Source organism: Triticum dicoccoides, chromosome 6A (assembly GCF_002162155.2).
Source record: "Triticum dicoccoides isolate Atlit2015 ecotype Zavitan chromosome 6A, WEW_v2.0, whole genome shotgun sequence".
NCBI lineage: Eukaryota > Viridiplantae > Streptophyta > Magnoliopsida > Poales > Poaceae > Triticum > Triticum dicoccoides.
The window spans coordinates 591,516,769-591,534,563 of record NC_041390.1 but is presented as its reverse complement, the minus strand read 5'-3'; the positions used below and the strand labels follow the sequence as shown (position 1 = coordinate 591,534,563).

Sequence of the window (17,795 nt, the reverse complement as noted above, 5' to 3'; positions counted from 1 at the left end):
CATATCAGCAAGGAGCCCCCCAAGCTGGAGCATATCAGCAAGGAGCCCCCCAAGCTGGAGCATATCAACAAGGGACATACGGTTACCCAACAGCCTATGATTCTGCCACCGCTTACCAGCTGCATGCTAATGCGTATGCTAGCTATTCTGGCTATCCAGTTGCAGGCTATGCACAACCTAGCTATCCTGGCACGTACGCTGCACCTCAGCAGCACCCAGTAGCCAGTGGCGCGGCTACTGATACCACAAGCGTGTACGGTGCCGCTGGCAGCACGGGATATCCTGCTGCACCGGTTCAGGCAAGCAGCGGGGCTGCTAACGCGGGGCAAGCGGCGCCGCCAGCTTCTTATCCTGCAACATATGACCCAACCAAAGCAGCCCAGAGGTGAAGTCCGGGGTTGTAACCTGAAGACGGCCTGTGTGCCTGCATATTTTATCAAGAAATTCTCAGGCCTCTTATTTCCTTCATGTACATTCATTCACTCCCTGTAGCTTTATGCACACCATGGAGCCGCTGCAAGTTGCAGTTTATGGTCTGAGTCTTGAATTGATCTGTATCTCTTGTTTTGCTGGATGGTTGAATTGATTGGCGAAGCTGTTGATTAATATCAGGGATGTTAGAATGACTCTTGCTGTTTTGCAATCGCGCGAAGCATAGCTGTGGTGCTGAGACTTCTTACCCTAGCTTCTGCACTAACTTCCCTTGGCACCAGGACAGAAGAATAATTTCTCTATTGGTTATTCCTAACACAGGAATGCACGGTACTTGTTTCAGTTTTCTGTGAGGCCGAGCAAAACAGTCCAGTCAACTTCTAAATTTATATCTCGCACATAACACACGAAACCGGCAATAACAGATATTTAAGCTAAAGTTAGAAGGGTGGATCCGAAGCAGTTGCTCATCATTGGTCAACTATGGTGGGATGTTAACCAAGGCAAAAGGATATGTTGGGATTTCCTGGGATTCAGTGTTTGAATTTATGGTTTGCATTTTAGACCCCAAAAAGTGTTTGAGTTAACATTTGAATAAATCCAAATTTGAAATGTACAAATGTGAAATTTATTGTCTCTGGCGAATAGTGCACTCCATGAGGTTCAATATGCACAAAAAGTCACTCAATTTGGTGTGACTGGCGAAAAGTTATGAAGGCTTGAAGTTACATGGGCATTTCTGTAAAAGTTGGAGTGATTTAATAACCTTATTAAAAGAAATTAAACGAAATAGAGGACACATGATGATTGGTTGATGCCAATTCGGGACTGAATAGACGTGGGCGTTGGATTTGAATCATTGTGGATGGCTGTGATCGAAAGATACCGCTTCGGCTCATAAATGATGTGGTGTCTGATTGGCTTGTACTGGTTCGGTAAGTGATCTAATCATGGTCATTGGTCCTGGATCTAACGACTAAAAAAGTTAGGGTTCGCAAAATGCTCATTAGCGTTTTGCCGCAGACGCCCTGGTGATCGGTGGCGATGGCAGTGTGGTTGGCGGTGCTCAGCGTGATGCAGCAAAGATTAAGGTGGCCTTGGAGGGCTCGGGGGCTCGACAGCGTTGAGCGGAATGCTCGTCGGAGTTGTAGCGAGGTTGTTCCTCTTCGAGCGTGGTAGCTCTGCTCGAATTCAAGCGCTCTTGGACATGGTGGTGAGGTCAAACGCGTGCTCACCTCGTCCGAATTGTGGTCGCGGCGGTGGTGCTATTTGGTCCTCGTCGAGGTCGTGCGCTAAGAACGCCCTGGTCATGCGAACAGTACCAAAACGGTGTATTGGGGTGCGTGGAGTGAAGTGGTGGAAGCAGCGGGCTCGGGAGTGTCTGTGCTTGTCACAATCGTGTGGCGATGGCGATGACTGAGGCGTCGACTGTGAATTCAATTGGCGGCAGCCTGGAAGCGATGGCGAGCATGAGCAGGAGCAAATGACGAGGGCGGCCAGGGCTATTTTTATAGGGTGAGGTGGCAAGCTATGTCGTGGACAAGATCGTGGAGTTCATGTGACATGGGTGCAGTCGTGGATGTGTCGTGCTCGCCGGAAAGCGGACGGAGGTCGTCGATCTCCACTTAAATCGAACGGTCGACAACCTCCTATCCTGGTTAGAATTTTAAAATGAGGTTGGCCGTGGTGGGCTCGGCCTACTGCTGTGGTGGGCGTGCGAGAAAGATTGGCTGGGCTAGATTAGATTTTCTCCTTTTCTTTTATTTCCCTTTTCCCTTTTAAATCTAAATTTGATTCAAGGATCAAACTGATTTAAACGTTTTGGGAATTTTTTCGCAGATCCAGTGAATATTTGGGACTCAGAAAGTTTACATTTCAGCCCAAAATAATTAAACAAATTGTCACCCTATTTAGGGATATCTTTTTATCCCCTATATTTGATTTAAGATTCAATTAATTCCCAAAATTATCTTAGGGCTTCAAATAATATTTAGGGATTTAGAGAAATCATTTCCATCCCAAAAAATTAAATAAAAAGGTCACACACATTTTGCTCAATTTTTGGCTTTATAAACAATCAACGAAAATGATTTTAAGGTTCAGAATAATTCCAAAATCATTCCGAGTCACAAATCCACTCAATTCAATCAAATACAAGTCAAACCTTGCTATGCTCAAGCAATTACAATCAAAGTTGAACTTTTTAATGGACACCTAATTTATTTATTCACATTTCAAATTTGGGAAAAAAATTGAGATGTGACAATCTGGGGCCGAGTCAGATCGGTTGCCAGAAGGCGTTTGTGGTGCTGTGATGGCCCCATAGTAGATAAAACGTTGCTTGTAGTTTCTGATACGTCTCCAACGTATTTATAATTTTTGATTGCTCCATGCTATATTATCTACTGTTTTAGGCAATATTGAGCTTTATTATCTACTTTTATATTATTTTTGGGACTAACCTATTAACCGGAGGCCCAACCCAGAATTGCTGTTTTTTTGCCTATCTTAGTGTTTCGAAGAAAAGGAATATCAAACGGAGTCAAAACGGAACGAAATCAACTGGAGAAGTTATTTTTGGAAGGAAAGCTACCGGATGGACTTGGACCCCACGCCAGGAGCCAAGGGAGGTGCTCACGAGGGTGGGGGGCGCGCCCCCCCCTAGGGCGCGCCCCCTGCCTCGTGGGGCCCCCGAAGCTCCACCGACGTACTTCCTGCACCCATATATACTCATGTACCCTAAAACTTCCAGAACACACAATAGATCGGGAGTTCCGCCGCCAGAAGCCTCCGTAGCCACCGAAAGCCAATCTAGACCCGTTCCGGCACCCTGCCGGAGGGGGAATCCCTCTCCGGTGGCCATCTTCATCATCCCGGTGCTCTCCATGACGAGGAGGGAGTAGTTCTCCCTCGGGGCTGAGGGTATGTACCAGTAGCTATGTGTTTGATCTCTCTCTCTCTCTCTCTCTCTCTCTCGTGTTCTTGATTTAGCACGATCTTGATATATCGCGAGCTTTGCTATTATAGCTGGATCTTATGTTTCTCCTTCCCCTCTACTCTCTTGTAATGGATTGAGTTTTCCCCTTGAAGTAATCTTATCGGATTGAATCTTTAAAGATTTGAGAACACTTGATGTATGTCTTGCCGTGCGTATCTGTGATGACAATGGGATACCACGTGATTCACTTGATGTATGTTTTGGTGATCAACTTGCGGGTTTCGTCCATGAACCTATGCATAGGGGTTGGCACATGTTTTCATCGTGATTCTCCGGTAGAAACTTTGGGGCACTCTTTGAGGTCCTTTGTGTTGGTTGAATAGATGAATCTGAGATTGTGTGATGCATATCGTATAATCATACCCATGAATACTTGAGGTGACATTGGAGTATCTAGGTGACATTAGGGTTTTGGTTGATTTGTGTCTTAAGGTGTTATTCTAGTACGAACTCTAGGGCTGTTTGTGACACTTATAGGAATAGCCCAACAGATTGATTGGAAAGAATAACTTTGAGGTGGTTTCGTACCCTACCATAATGTCTTCGTTCGTTCTCCGCTATTAGTGACTTTGGAGTGACTCTTTGTTGCATGTTGAGGGATAGTTATGTGATCCAATTATGTTATTATTGTTGAGGGAACTTGCATTAGTGAAAGTATGAACCCTAGGCCTTATTTCAACGCATTGCAATACCGTTTACGCTCACTTTTATCATTAGTTACCTTGCTGTTTTTATATTTTCAGATTACAAATACCTTTATCTACTATCCATATACCACTTGTATCACCATCTCTTCGCTGAACTAGTGCACCTATACAATTTACCATTGTATTGGGTGTGTTGGGGACACAAGAGACTCTTTGTTATTTGGTTGCAGGGTTGCTTGAGACAGACCATCTTCATCCTACGCCTCCTACGGATTGATAAACCTTAGGTCATCCACTTGAGGGAAATTTGCTACTGTCCTACAAACCTCTGCACTTGGAGGCCCAACAACGTCTACAAGAATAAGGTTGTGTAGTAGACATCAAGCTCTTTTCTGGCGCCGTTGCCGGGGAGGTTAGCGCTTGAAGGTATATCTTTAGATCTTGCAATCGAGTCTTTTAGTTTCTTGTTTTTATCACTAGTCTAGTTTATAAAAGAAAATTACAAAAAAATGGAATTAAGTTTGTCTCATACGCTTCACCTTTTTAATATCTTTTGTGAGTATGATGGAAAGGATAATTGTGCTCAAGTGCTAGAAGAAGAAATCTATAAAATGTTTGGCACTAAATATTTAAATGATGAGCATGATTGCAATGTTCTTAGTATGAATTCCTTGAATATCCATGATGCTAATGTTGGGGAACGTAGTAATTTTAAAAAATTTCTACACACACGCAAGATCGTGGTGATGCATAGCAACGAGAGGGGAGAGTGTTGTCCACGTACCCTCGTAGACCGAAAGCGGAAGCGTTATAACAACGCGGTTGATGTAGTCGTATGTCTTCACGGCCCGACCAATCAAGCACCGAAACTACGGCACCTCCGAGTTCTAGCACACGTTCAACTCGATGACGATCCCCGGACTCCGATCCAGCAGAATGTCGGGGAAGAGTTCCGTCAGCACGACGGCGTGGTGACGATCTTGATGTTCTACCGTCGCAGGGCTTCGCCTAAGCACCGCTACAATATTATCGAGGATTATGGTGTGGAGGGGGGCACCGCACACGGCTAAGAGATCAATGATCAATTGTTGTGTCTATGGGGTGCCCCTGCCCCCGTATATAAAGGAGCAAGGGGGAGGAGGTGCGGCCAGGCAAGGGGCACGCCAGGAGGAGTCCTACTCCTACCGGGAGTAGGACTCCTCCCTTTTCCATGTTGGACTAGGACTTGGGAGGGAAAGAGAGAGAGAGAGAGAGAGAGAGAGAGAGAGGGGAAAGGAAGGGGGGGGGGGCGCCGCCCCCCTCCTTGTCCAATTCGGACTTGGGGGGGGGGGAAGGGGCGCGCGGCTGCCCCTTGGCCTCCTCTCCTCTTCCTCCACTAGGCCCATTAAGGCCCATTAGGTTACCGTGGGGTTCCGGTAACCTCCCGGTACTCCAGTAAAATGCCGATTTCACCCGGAACACTTCCGATGTCCAAACATAGGCTTCCAATATATCAATCTTCATGTATCAACCATTTCAAGACTCCTCGTCATGTCCGTGATCACATCCGGGACTCCGAACAACCTTCGGTAAATCAAAACATATAAACTCATAATGAAACTGTCATCGTAACATTAAGCGTGCGGACCCTACGGGTTCGAGAAGAATGTAGACATGACCGAGACACGTCTCCGGTCAATAATCAATAGCGGAACCTGGATGCTCATATTGGCTCCTACATATTCTACGAAGATCTTTATCGGTCAGACCGCATAACAACATACGTTGTTCCCTTTGTCATCGATATGTTACTTGCCCGAGATTCGATCATCAGTATCTTAATACCTAGTTTAATCTCGTTACCGGCAAGTCTCTTTACTCGTTCTGTAATACATCATCCTGCAACTAACTCATTAGTTGCAATGCTTGCAAGGCTTAAGTGATGTGCATTACCGAGAGGGCCCAGAGATACCTCTCCAATAATCGGAGTGACAAATCCTAATCTCGAAATATGCCAACCCAACATGTACCTTTGGAGACACCTGTAGAGCACCTTTATAATCACCCAGTTACGTTGTGACATTTGGTAGCACACAAAGTGTTCCTCCGGTAAACGGGAGTTGCATAATCTCATAGTCATAGGAACATGTATAAGTCATGAAGAAAGCAATAGCAACATACTAAACGATCAAGTGCTAATCTAACGTAATGGGTCAAGTCAATCACATCATTCTCCTAATGATGTGATCCCGTTAATCAAATGACAACTCATGTCTATGGCTAGGAAACATAACCATCTTTGATCAACGAGCTAGTCAAGTAGAGGCATACTAGTGACACTCGGTTTGTCTATGTATTCACACAAGTATTATATTTCCGGTTAATACAATTCTAGCATGAATAATAAACATTTATCATGATATAAGGAAATAAATAATAACTTTATTATTGCCTCTAGGGCATATTTTCTTCACTCTCCCACTTGCACTAGAGTCAATAATCTAGATTACACAGTAATGATTCTAACACCCATGGAGCCTTGGTGCTGATCATGTTTTGCTCGTGGAAGAGGCTTAGTCAGCGGGTCTGCAACATTCAGATCCGTATGTATCTTGGAAATTTCTATGTCTCCCACTTGGACTAAATCCCGAATGGAATTGAAGCGTCTCTTGATGTGCTTGGTTCTCTTGTGAAATATGGATTCCTTCGCCAAGGCAATTGCACCAGTATTGTCACAAAAGATTTTCATTGGACCCGATGCACTAGGTATGACACCTAGATCGGATATGAACTCCTTCATCCAGACTCCTTCATTTGCTGCTTCCGAAGCAGCCATGTACTCCGCTTCACATGTAGATCCCGCCACGACGCTTTGTTTAGAACTGCACCAACTGACATCTCCACCATTCAATGTAAACACGTATCCGGTTTGCGATTTAGAATCGTCCGGATCAGTGTCAAAGCTTGCATCAACGTAACCATTTACGATGAGCTCTTTGTCACCTCCATATACGAGAAACATATCCTTAGTCCTTTTCAGGTACTTCAGGATGTTCTTGACCACTATCCAGTGATCCACTCCTGGATTACTTTGGTACCTCCCTGCTAGACTTATAGCAAGGCTGTAACACCCTCGATGCGGCTATATCTCCTACGTGTCGAAGCACGACTTAGAGGCATAACCGCATTGAAAGCAATGTCGCAAGTAAGGCAATCTTCACAACATCCCATGTAATATAGATATTAAAAGGGGAAAGTACATAGTTGGCTTACACTCGCCACGTCAAACAAAGTACATAAATAGCATTACATCATCCAATCACTTATGGCCCGACTACGGTGCCAAAATAAAAGATCAGCCCAACATGCGACACAAACCCGATCGCCCTAACTGGGCACCACTACTGATCATCAGGGAAAGACACATAGTAACAGCGTGAGTCCTCGTCGAACTCCCACTTGAGCTCAAGCGCGTCATCTGGAACGGAGTCATCAGGCCCTGCATCTGGTTTGGAAGTAATCTGTGAGCCATAGGGACTCAGCAATCTCGCACCCTCGTGATCAAGACTATTTAAGCTTATAGGTAAGGCAAGGTAATATGTGGAGCTGCAGCAAGCGACTAGCATTTATGGTGGCTAACCTGTTCGCAAAAGAGAGCGAGAAGAGAAGGCAAAGCGCGAACGAATAACTAGAGAACAACCTGTGGCAAGCATTACTCCAACACCGTGTTCACTTCCCGGACTCCGCCGAGAAGAGACCATCACGGTAACTCACACGGTTGATTCATTTTAATTAAGTTAAGGTTCAAGTTATCTACAACTGGACACTAACAAATTCCCATCTGCCCATAACCGCGGGCATGACTTTCGAAATTCAAATCCCTGCAGGGGGTCCCAACTTAGCCCATGACAAGCTCTCACGGTCAACGAAGGATATTCCTTCTAGCGGGAAGACCCGATCAGACTCGGAATCCCGGTTACAAGACATTTCGACAAGTTAAAACAAATCCAGCAACACCGCCCGAATGTGCCGACAAATCCCGATAGGAGCTGCACATATCTCGTTCTCAGGGCACACTCAGATTGTCCAAACTTTCGATAGGCCAGCCCAGAGTTGCCCCTGGTGGCCACCGGCGGCTGACGAGGTGGACCAACACTCAGAGGAGCACTGGCCCGGGGGTTTAAAATAAAGATGACCCTTGAGTCTGCAAAACCCAAAGGAAAAGGCTAGGTGGCAAATGGAAAAACTAAGGTTGGGCATTGCTGGAAGAGTTTTATTCAAGGCAGACTGTCAAGGGGTTCCCGTTATCACCCAACCACGTAAGGAACGCAAAATCCGGGAACATAACACCGATATGACGAAAACTAGGGCGGCAAGAGTGGAACAAAACACTAGGCGAGAGGCCGAGCCTTCCATCCTTTACCAAGTATATAGATGCATTAAGATAACAAGATAATATAATGATATCCCAACAAGTAAACAATATTCCAACAAGGAACAGTCTCCAATCTTCACCTACAACTAGCAACGCTATAAGAGTGGCTGAGCAAAGCGGTAACATAGCCAATCAACGGTTTGCTAGGACATGGTGGGTTAGAGGTTTGACATGGCAATTTGGGAGACATGATAAGCAAGTGGTAGACATCGTAGCATAGGCATAGCAAAAGAGCGAGCATCTAGCAAAGCAAAGATAGAAGTGATTTCGAGGGTATGATCATCTTGCCTGCAAAGTTGTCAGAGCTGACCGGATCGTCGAAAGCAAACTCAACGGGCTCCTCGTTAGTAAACTCGTCTCCCGGCTCTACCCAAACAAGACAAACAAGCAAAAAGGACACAATCAACCATGTGCAAAGCTCAAACAACATGATGCAAACATGGTATGCTATGCGGGATGCGATATGTGATGCATATGCAAGATTTGACAAGGAATGAATGAACCTGGCCTCAACTTGGAAATCCAAGTGTGCCACTGGAAAGGTGAGATGATTTCGCTTGAAAACGATATAAAGAACGCCGGAATCGGAGACACGGTTTGGAAATGGCAAGCAATTCAAATATGGCCCCGGTCTACGATAAACAGCAAGTAGCCATCTAAATGCAACAAGATGAACATGCTACAGCACTCAAACATGGCAACCAAATACATGGCAGGGATCCACTCATAAAGCTTAACAAAAGATGAACACTGAGCTATGGCCAATTCATCCATTAATAGGTTCGAACAAGCATGGCAAAAGTGCAATTGGTAAACAGGTTCAGACTTTGTGAAAGTAACACTTGTCTGGAATTTCAGATCAGGTAACACACTTTGGAGCATGAAAACTAGATGCTACAGGAACTTAACATGGCAAAGTAAAGCATGGAATGGAGCTACTCAAAGAGCTTAACAAAAGTCCCTTAGTGACCTTGAGCCAAAAGGGATCAGAAAATACAATTGCAAGCAAGTGAACATGGCAAAAACTTAAACAAATCTCAGACTTAGTGAAAAACTGGAGCATGCAAATCAGATATCAAGTAGACATGTTTACGAGCTCGATGCACTCGCTACAGAGCATGTCATGACAATCTAAGCATACACCCATCAAGAATACACATTATGCAAGCTAGACATGGCAAGAACAATAACATAGCATGAACGGATCAACTATAACATCCTCAGCAAAATCGCTAACAAGTAGACAATCTGCCCAGATTCACGAAATAAGAAAAATAGAGCTCGATTGACTGAAACTAGGGTGCTCCATAATTGCAAACATAGACATGGATGGATAGAGCACTACAATATTAACAAAACATCCTTACTGATCATCCTCAAAAGAGGCACGGATCACTAGGAAATAACATGAACATATGGCATATTGATAAAAACAGATCAAGGACTTAGTGGAATTGCTAAGTCCCTGAAATCAGCATTAACGAATGCACCACTTTGCAAGCTTGTGCTAGTCACCACACACATCACAAAAATACATGGATAGCACCTCTGGAAAGATGACAAAGCATATAACAAAACACATGTAGAGCTCAGGGGCATATCATGCACACAATAATCATGGCAAAAAAAAACAAATAGCTATTTGGAGCAGCAGATCTGGCAATTATCTCAAATAGCACTCTTCCAACAGCATTTCAGGCATCAAGATGAACTCAAATGAAAATGATACAATGAGATGAAATGATGTGCTCTCTGAGACGAACATTTTGATATGCTATATGCCCAAAACGGATATACGGATGCGGAGATATAGCAGGTCAAAGTATGCAAAATAATCTGGGACTTAGGGAAAAGATGAAGTCAACCCTAGGGTTTTGAATCCGGATCTGAGATCCAGCGCGTGGATCGAGGTTCACCGGGGGACCTTCGCCAGAGTTGGTGCTCGAGCTCGCTAGAGAGACACCGATCGGAGGAGGAGGGTGACGAGGCCGGCCTTGGACGAGGTCGGCGCGGAGGAGCTCGCCGGCGTGGTCGCCGGCACCAGGCGGAGGTGGCGCGGCCTTGCCGGCGCGGTAACGGAGGTGGCCGGCGACAGAGCGGTGAGGGGGCTCCGGCCACCGGAGATGGCCAGTGGGCGGCGGAGCAACCGGGCGCGGGCGGCGGCTGGCGGCTGGACCGCGGGGCCTGCCCCGTGCCGCGTGGGCCGGCGCGGTGGAAGAACGGCGGCGGCGAGTCGCGGCGTGACACGTGGCGGCGGCGGCGCGGGTCGGACGTGTCTGGCCCGACGATTTTTGTCTGGCGGCGGCGGATGGGGTGGATCTAGGGTTTCAACCGGGATTTCGAATGGGGAGATATTTATAGGCATAGAGGGAGCTAGGAGTGTCTAAATGAGGTGCGGTTTTTGGCCACGCGATCGTGATCGAACGCTCTAGATGATGGAGAGGGTTTAGGTGGGTTTTGGGCCAAATTGGAAGGGTGTTGGGCTGCAACACACACGAGGCCTTTTCGGTCCCTCGGTTAACCATTGGAGCATCAAACGAAGTCCAAATGGTACGAAACTTGATAGGCGGTCTACCGGTAGTAAATCAAGGCCGCTTGGCAAGTCTCGGTTCAATCCGGAAATGTTTAATACCCACACACGAAAGAAAGGTAGAAATGGCCACCGGAGGAGAACGAAGCACCGAAATGCAAAACGGACAATGGGGAGAATGCTCGGATGCATGAGACGAACACGTATGCAAATGCAATGCACATGATGACATGATATGAGATGCAAGACAACAACAACAACACACGGAGACAAAAACCCGAACCCGAGAAAATAAAATAACTTAACAACGGAAATGGCAAGAGTTGGATTACATATTAGGTAAATTATATCCGGGGTGTTACAACACTCCACCACTACGAAAGGATCTCGTCCCGAGATCTAGGACTGGAAGAACGACGGGTACTCAGAACGGAAGTGATCCTCGCGTTCTCAGGTGGCTTCACAGTCGTAATGGTGTGACCACTTGACTTTGAGGAATTTGATTGACTTATTGCGAGTCTTGCGTTCAGTCTCTTCAAGAATAGCAACGGGGTGCTCACGATAAGAGAGATCTTCTTGGAGCTCAATGTCTTCGAAGTTGACGGTGCGTTCAGGAGTCTTGAAGCACTTGCGGAGCTGAGAGACATGGAACACGTCATGCACATTTGCAAAGTTTGAAGGAAGCTCAAGTTGATAGGCGAGATCGCCTCTCTTGCTGACAATCTTGAAAGGTCCCACGTATCTAGGGGCAAGCTTCCCTTTGATACCGAAGCGACGAGTACCTTTCATTGGAGAGATGCGGAGGTACACATGATCTCCGATCTCGAAAGCCAAATCACGGTGCTTACTATCATAGTAGCTCTTCTGGCGCGATTGCGCTGCTTTGAGGTTATCTCGAATGACTTTGCACATTTCCTCTGCCTCTGTGATTAAGTCATTACCCAAAAGTTGACGTACACCGGTTTCAGACCAGTTGAGAGGGGTACGACACTTCCTGCCATACAGGATTTCGAATGGGGCCTTGCCCGAACTTGCTTGAAAACTGTTGTTGTAGGAGAATTCAGCATATGGAAGACAATCTTCCCACTTCATGCCGAAGGAGATCACACAAGCCCTGAGCATATCTTCAAGAATCTGGTTGACACGCTCGACTTGACCGCTAGTTTGAGGATGGAAAGTAGTGCTGAAGCGGATGTTGGTGCCCATGGCCTTCTGAAAAGAATCCCAAAACTTGGAGGTAAAGATGCTGCCACGGTCTGAAGAGATCACCTGTGGAATACCGTGCAGTGAGACAATTCAAGAGGTATAGAGCTCTGCCAATTGAGCTGCATTGATAGACTCTTTGATAGGCAGAAAGTGAGCCACTTTAGTGAGTTTGTCGATGACAACGAATATAGCATCATTGCCACGCTTGGACTTTGGAAACCCAGTCACGAAGTCCATCTCAATGTGGTCAAACTTCCATTCTGGAATGGCAAGAGGTTGGAGGAGACCAGCTGGCCTTTGGTGTTCTTCCTTCACTCTTCTGCAGACATCACACTCATTCACGAACTGAGTGATTCCGCGCTTCATTCGAGTCCACCAATAAGCCTGCTTGAGGTCCTGATACATCTTCGTGCTCCCAGGGTGGATGGAGAGGAGTGAATTGTGAGCCTCATTCATGATCACTTTACGAAGGTCACCTTTGGGCACAACAATATGATCCTCAAAGAAGAGAGTATCCTTGTCATCAAGGCGGTAGCACTTGTACTTGGGTTGGCTCTTGGCAATCCCAATCTTCACCTTCTTCACCATAGCATCAAGAAGTTGAGCTTGGCGAATCTGGTCTTCCAAGGTAGGAGAGACTTGAAGGTTGGCGAGGAAACCTTGAGGAACAACTTGCAGATTGAGTTTGCAGAAAGCTTCACAAAGCTCGGGTTGATAAGGCTTGAGAATCAGACTGTTCCAATACGCCTTCCTGCTCAATGCGTCAGCAATCACATTGGCCTTGCCTGGAGTATACTCGATACTCGGATTATACTCTTGAATCATTTCGACCCATCGAGTCTGCCTGAGGTTGAGATTAGGCTGAGTGAAGATGTACTTGAGACTCTTGTGGTCAGTGAAGATGTCCACTTTTCTTCCCAATAAGAGATGTCTCCAAGTCAAAAGAGCATGCACAACTGCCGCCAACTCGAGGTCATGAGTGGGGTAGTTCTTCTCGTTGGGCTTCAACTAGCGAGAGGTATAAGCCACAACTTTCTTTTCTTGCATCAAAACTGCACCAAGACCTTGGAGAGAGGCATCGCAGAAGACCTCGAACGGTTTGGATTCATCAGGAGGAGTCAGAACTGGAGCAGTGATCAATTTCTCTTTCAAAGTGTTGAAAGCAATGTCACATTCCGGAGACCAAACGTACTTGACGTGCTTCTGGAGAAGATTTGAGAGAGGCTTCGCGATCTTAGAAAAGTTCTCAACGAACCTTCGACAGTAGCTTGCGAGACCGAGGAAGCTACGGAGTTGCTTCACGTTCTGAGGTGGTTCCCAATTCACAATTGCAGACACCTTCTCAGGATTCACCGCAATGACCTTGGCAGAGATGATATGCCCAAGATAAAGAACCTTATCGAGCCAAAATCCGCACTTTGAGAACTTGGCGTAGAACTGGTGTTCCCTGAGCTTATCAAGCACCAAACGCAAGTGTTTGGCATGATCTTCCTTGTTCTTCGAAAAGACCAGAATGTCGTTGAGATAGACCAAAACGAAGTCATTGGTGTAGGCGTTGAAGATGAAGTTCATCATGCGAGAGAAAGTCGGAGGAGCGTTGACGAGGCCAAAAGACATGACAGTGTATTCATATGAGCCATAGCTTGTCTGAAAGCCGTCTTAGGAATATCTTGCTCACGGATTCGAATCTGGTGATAACCCATACGGAGATCAAGCTTGGAGAATACTTGGGCACCTTTGAGTTGTTCGAACAGCTCGTTGATGTTGGGAAGTGGGTACTTGTTCTTGATAGTCTTCTTGTTCAATGGACGGTAGTCAACACAAAGTCGGTCCGTTCCATCCTTCTTCTTCACAAAAAGAACTCCACAACCCCACAGAAAAGAACTAGGTCGGATGAGACCCATTCTCTCTTGAATATCGAGTTGCTTCTTCAGCTCCTTCAACTCTTCAGGTCCGAGCTTGTAAGGATGTTTGCAAACCGGTTCCGTGCCAGGCTCAAGATTGATGACGAATTCAACTGGCCGGTGCGGAGGCATTCCTGGAAGCTCTTCTGGAAAGACGTCTTGATATTCGCAAACGACTGGAATTTGAGAGATGGCATCCAGTTCACCCTTCTCATTGAGAGAAAATAGACGGATGGTATTATCCCGAGCGGCAAAGACAGTAACATCCTCAGAAGAATGAGTCAATTGAATCTGCATGGCTGCACAATCAAGCTGAGCCTTGTGCTTAGAAAGCCAATCCATCCCGAGAATAAGATCAATATCCGAGTTACCAAGGACCATTGGAGAAGCCAGAAACTTGAAATCACCCATCATGATAGAAATATCCGGAATGTCATGGTTAGCGAGCAAACATTTACCTGGAGAGACAACTTCTAACGGTTTATGCATAACTTGGGAAGTCAACTCATGCTTAGATGCAAAAGGTTTCGAGATGAAACAATGCGATGCACTAGTGTCAAAAAGTACTTTTGCGGGAACATCGTTAACAGGAAGGTTACCCATGATGACATCTGACGAGTCCTCTGCCTGCGCTGCATTCATCAAATTGTCCTTGGCGTGCTTGGGGTTATGCTTGACCACAGCTGTACTTGCCGATCTCACAGGAGGAGGAGGAGGGAGACGCCTCTGGTTGAAGCACTTGTTGGCATAGTGACCCTTCTGTTGGCACTTGTTGCACGTGACCTCTAAAAGTGGACGGTGATATGGAGTACTCGATCTTGGAGCTTGAGACGAAGTCTTGTTCTGAAAGCCAGGGTTGGGTGGGTGGGAAGATCCACTGCCACCTTTGCTCTTCTGATACGGCTGACGGAACAGAGGAGGAGGAAGCCAATACTTCTGCTGCTTGGCCACTTGAGTAGAGGAAGAAGGAATAGCATCTCTGACTCGCTTCTTGGAAGCATCACACCTCAGTTGAGCAGCCTCTTGCTTCAATGCCATGTTGTAGAACTCATCGTACCTCAAGGGCTCAAAGAGAACAAGAGCTAGCTGGATTTCTTCTCTGAGACCACCCCTGAACTGGTATATCATGCTCTTCTCGTCAGGGACGTCCTGCTTAGCAAAGCGGGCGAGCTTCTGAAACAACTTGTTGTAGTCATAGACAGACAAAGAGCCTTGCTTCAGGTTGCGGAATTCCTCACGCTTGCTTTCAACCACGCTCTGAGGAATATGATGAGCTTTGAAGTCTTGACGGAATTCATCCCAGGTAATCACACGGCCTCCTCTGGAATCCTTGTACTGCTGGAACCATTCTGCAGCTTGGTCTTTGAGTTGGAAGGAAGCGAACTTGACAAAGTCCTCAGGCCTGACGTTACTGCACTCGAAATGCTTGCATAAGTCCATGAGCCAATCGTCAGCATCAGTTGCCTTAACACAATTGCTGAAGGTCTTTGACCCATTAGCAAGGAACTGGTTGAGTGTAGCTAAGTGATTCAGATTGTTGCCTTGGTTGCCTTGGTTCGCTTGGTTGCGCTCTTGAAGAATTTGCATGATCAACTGCATGTTTGCATTGGTTGCGGCCATCACAGCTTGCCATGCCTCCGGAGGAGGGGGAGGTGGTGGCGGATCAGGATTCGGAGTCGTGCGCGTTGGAGGAGCCATCCTGAAGAGGTTGACATCCATTAGCACATTGATAGACAAATATAGAAGCTGAATCCAACGGAATGAAATTGCAATAAATCGTCTTCACATCCGAACAAAATGAATGAATGCATTCCACTTGAAGTGGTCACATATCCATAAATTGAGAAGCCACTTAGAATTTAGGTAAAGGAATAAATCAACAAGATACGGAACAAGAACGAATACTCGGTAAGAAATCCCAATCTCAAACCAAATATCCGTGGAAGAAGAGCTAGAGCTACAAGAATTCCCACCTATGAAACTCCCGAACCTTTCCGGTTATGCAATCAGGTGTTGGGGATACAGGGGAAGCATAATATCTCACCCAAATCTAGCAAATCCTACATCCGGCTGTATCCATCCTTCAACACATAACCGAGAAAACTTCGGAAACCATCTACCTCAACCTTCGAAAAGCATCCGTTATACAAGTTATGGCAATACTCCCGAACTCCCGCCCCAGTACTGGGTGGTGTTGAGGTTATCTCACCAACAACTGCATAAAAGAGATTTTCGATGTCGGCGTACTAAACTCAGGTATTCCAGAACTGCAACGATAAAATTGTGACGACAACACCTCGGAGCTCAACTCCCCGGGACACTGCCACAACCCCTAAATGACAGGAGGCACCAAGAACAATGTTCTCGTCACAAATCCATCAGAATGATTCCAAGATACCCGCGTGATCCTAAATTTTTTTAGTGAAATTTGAGAAGAGAAGAGTCAAAACTCCATGTCAGGATGCCTTACCAGAGCGATGAAGGAACTGGGGAGTAAAAATAATTCCTAAACTCTCCGATATATAATTCCTAAATGACTCAAAACATTTTTTTCTAGACTCAACTCGGCTGCTAAAAACGATCAAGCAGTGGGGCTCCTAAGGTCGGGGAAGGCTCTCATTACCAACTTGTAACGCCCTCGATGCGGCTATATCTCCTACGTGTCGAAGCACGACTTAGAGGCATAACCGCATTAAAAGCAATGTCGCAAGTAAGGCAATCTTCACAACATCCCATGTAATATAGATAATAAAAGAGGAAAGTACATAGTTGGCTTACACTCGCCACGTTAAACAAAGTACATAAATAGCATTACATCATCCAATCACTCATGGCCCGACTACGGTGCCAAAATAAAAGATCAACCCAACATGCAACACGGTCCCGATCGCCCCAACTGGGCACCACTACTGATCATCAGGGAAAGACACATAGTAACGGCGTGAGTCCTCGTCGAACTCCCACTTGAGCTCAAGCGCATCATCTGGAACGGAGTCATCAGGCCCTGCATCTGGTTTGGAAGTAATCTGTGAGCCACAGGGACTCAGCAATCTCGCACCCTCGCGATCAAGACTATTTAAGCTTATAGATAAGGCAAGGTAATATGTGGAGCTGCAGCAAGCGACTAGCATTTATGGTGGCTAACCTGTTCGCAAAAGAGAGCGAGAAGAGAAGGCAAAGCGCGAACGAATAACTAGAGAACAACCTGCGGCAAGCATTACTCCAACACCGTGTTCACTTCCCGGACTCCGCCAAGAAGAGACCATCACGGTAACTCACACGGTTGATTCATTTTAATTAAGTTAAGGTTCAAGTTATCTACAACCGGACATTAACAAATTCCCATCTGCCCATAACCGCGGGCACGGCTTTCAAAAGTTCAAATCCCTGCAGGGGGTCCCAACTTAGCCCATGACAAGCTCTCACGGTCAACGAAGGATATTCCTTCTAGCGGGAAGACCCGATCAGACTCAGAATCCCGGTTACAAGACATTTCGACAAGTTAAAACAAATCCAGCAACACCGCCTGAATGTGCCGACAAATCCCGATAGGAGCTGCACATATCTCGTTCTCAGGGCACACTCAGATTGTCCAAACTTCCGGTAGGCCAGCCCAGAGTTGCCCCTGGTGGCCACCGGCGGCTGACGAGGTGGACCAACACTC

General features: G+C 46.3%; 1 protein-coding gene across 4 annotated transcripts in view; it reads left to right on the top strand.

Moving 5' to 3' along the window:
• LOC119318215 (protein FLX-like 1) overlaps positions 1-628 on the top strand; it is a 4,425-nt gene extending 3,797 nt beyond the window's left edge. For 2 of the 4 annotated variants that reach the window (XM_037592742.1, XM_037592739.1), the window contains exon 6: positions 30-628. In XM_037592742.1, the coding sequence (XP_037448639.1) occupies positions 30-389 (360 nt within the window). In that variant the 3' untranslated portion in view covers positions 390-628. The other 2 variants (XM_037592740.1, XM_037592741.1) reach the window with 2 other exon arrangements.
• Positions 629-17,795: the final 17,167 nt, after the last annotated feature.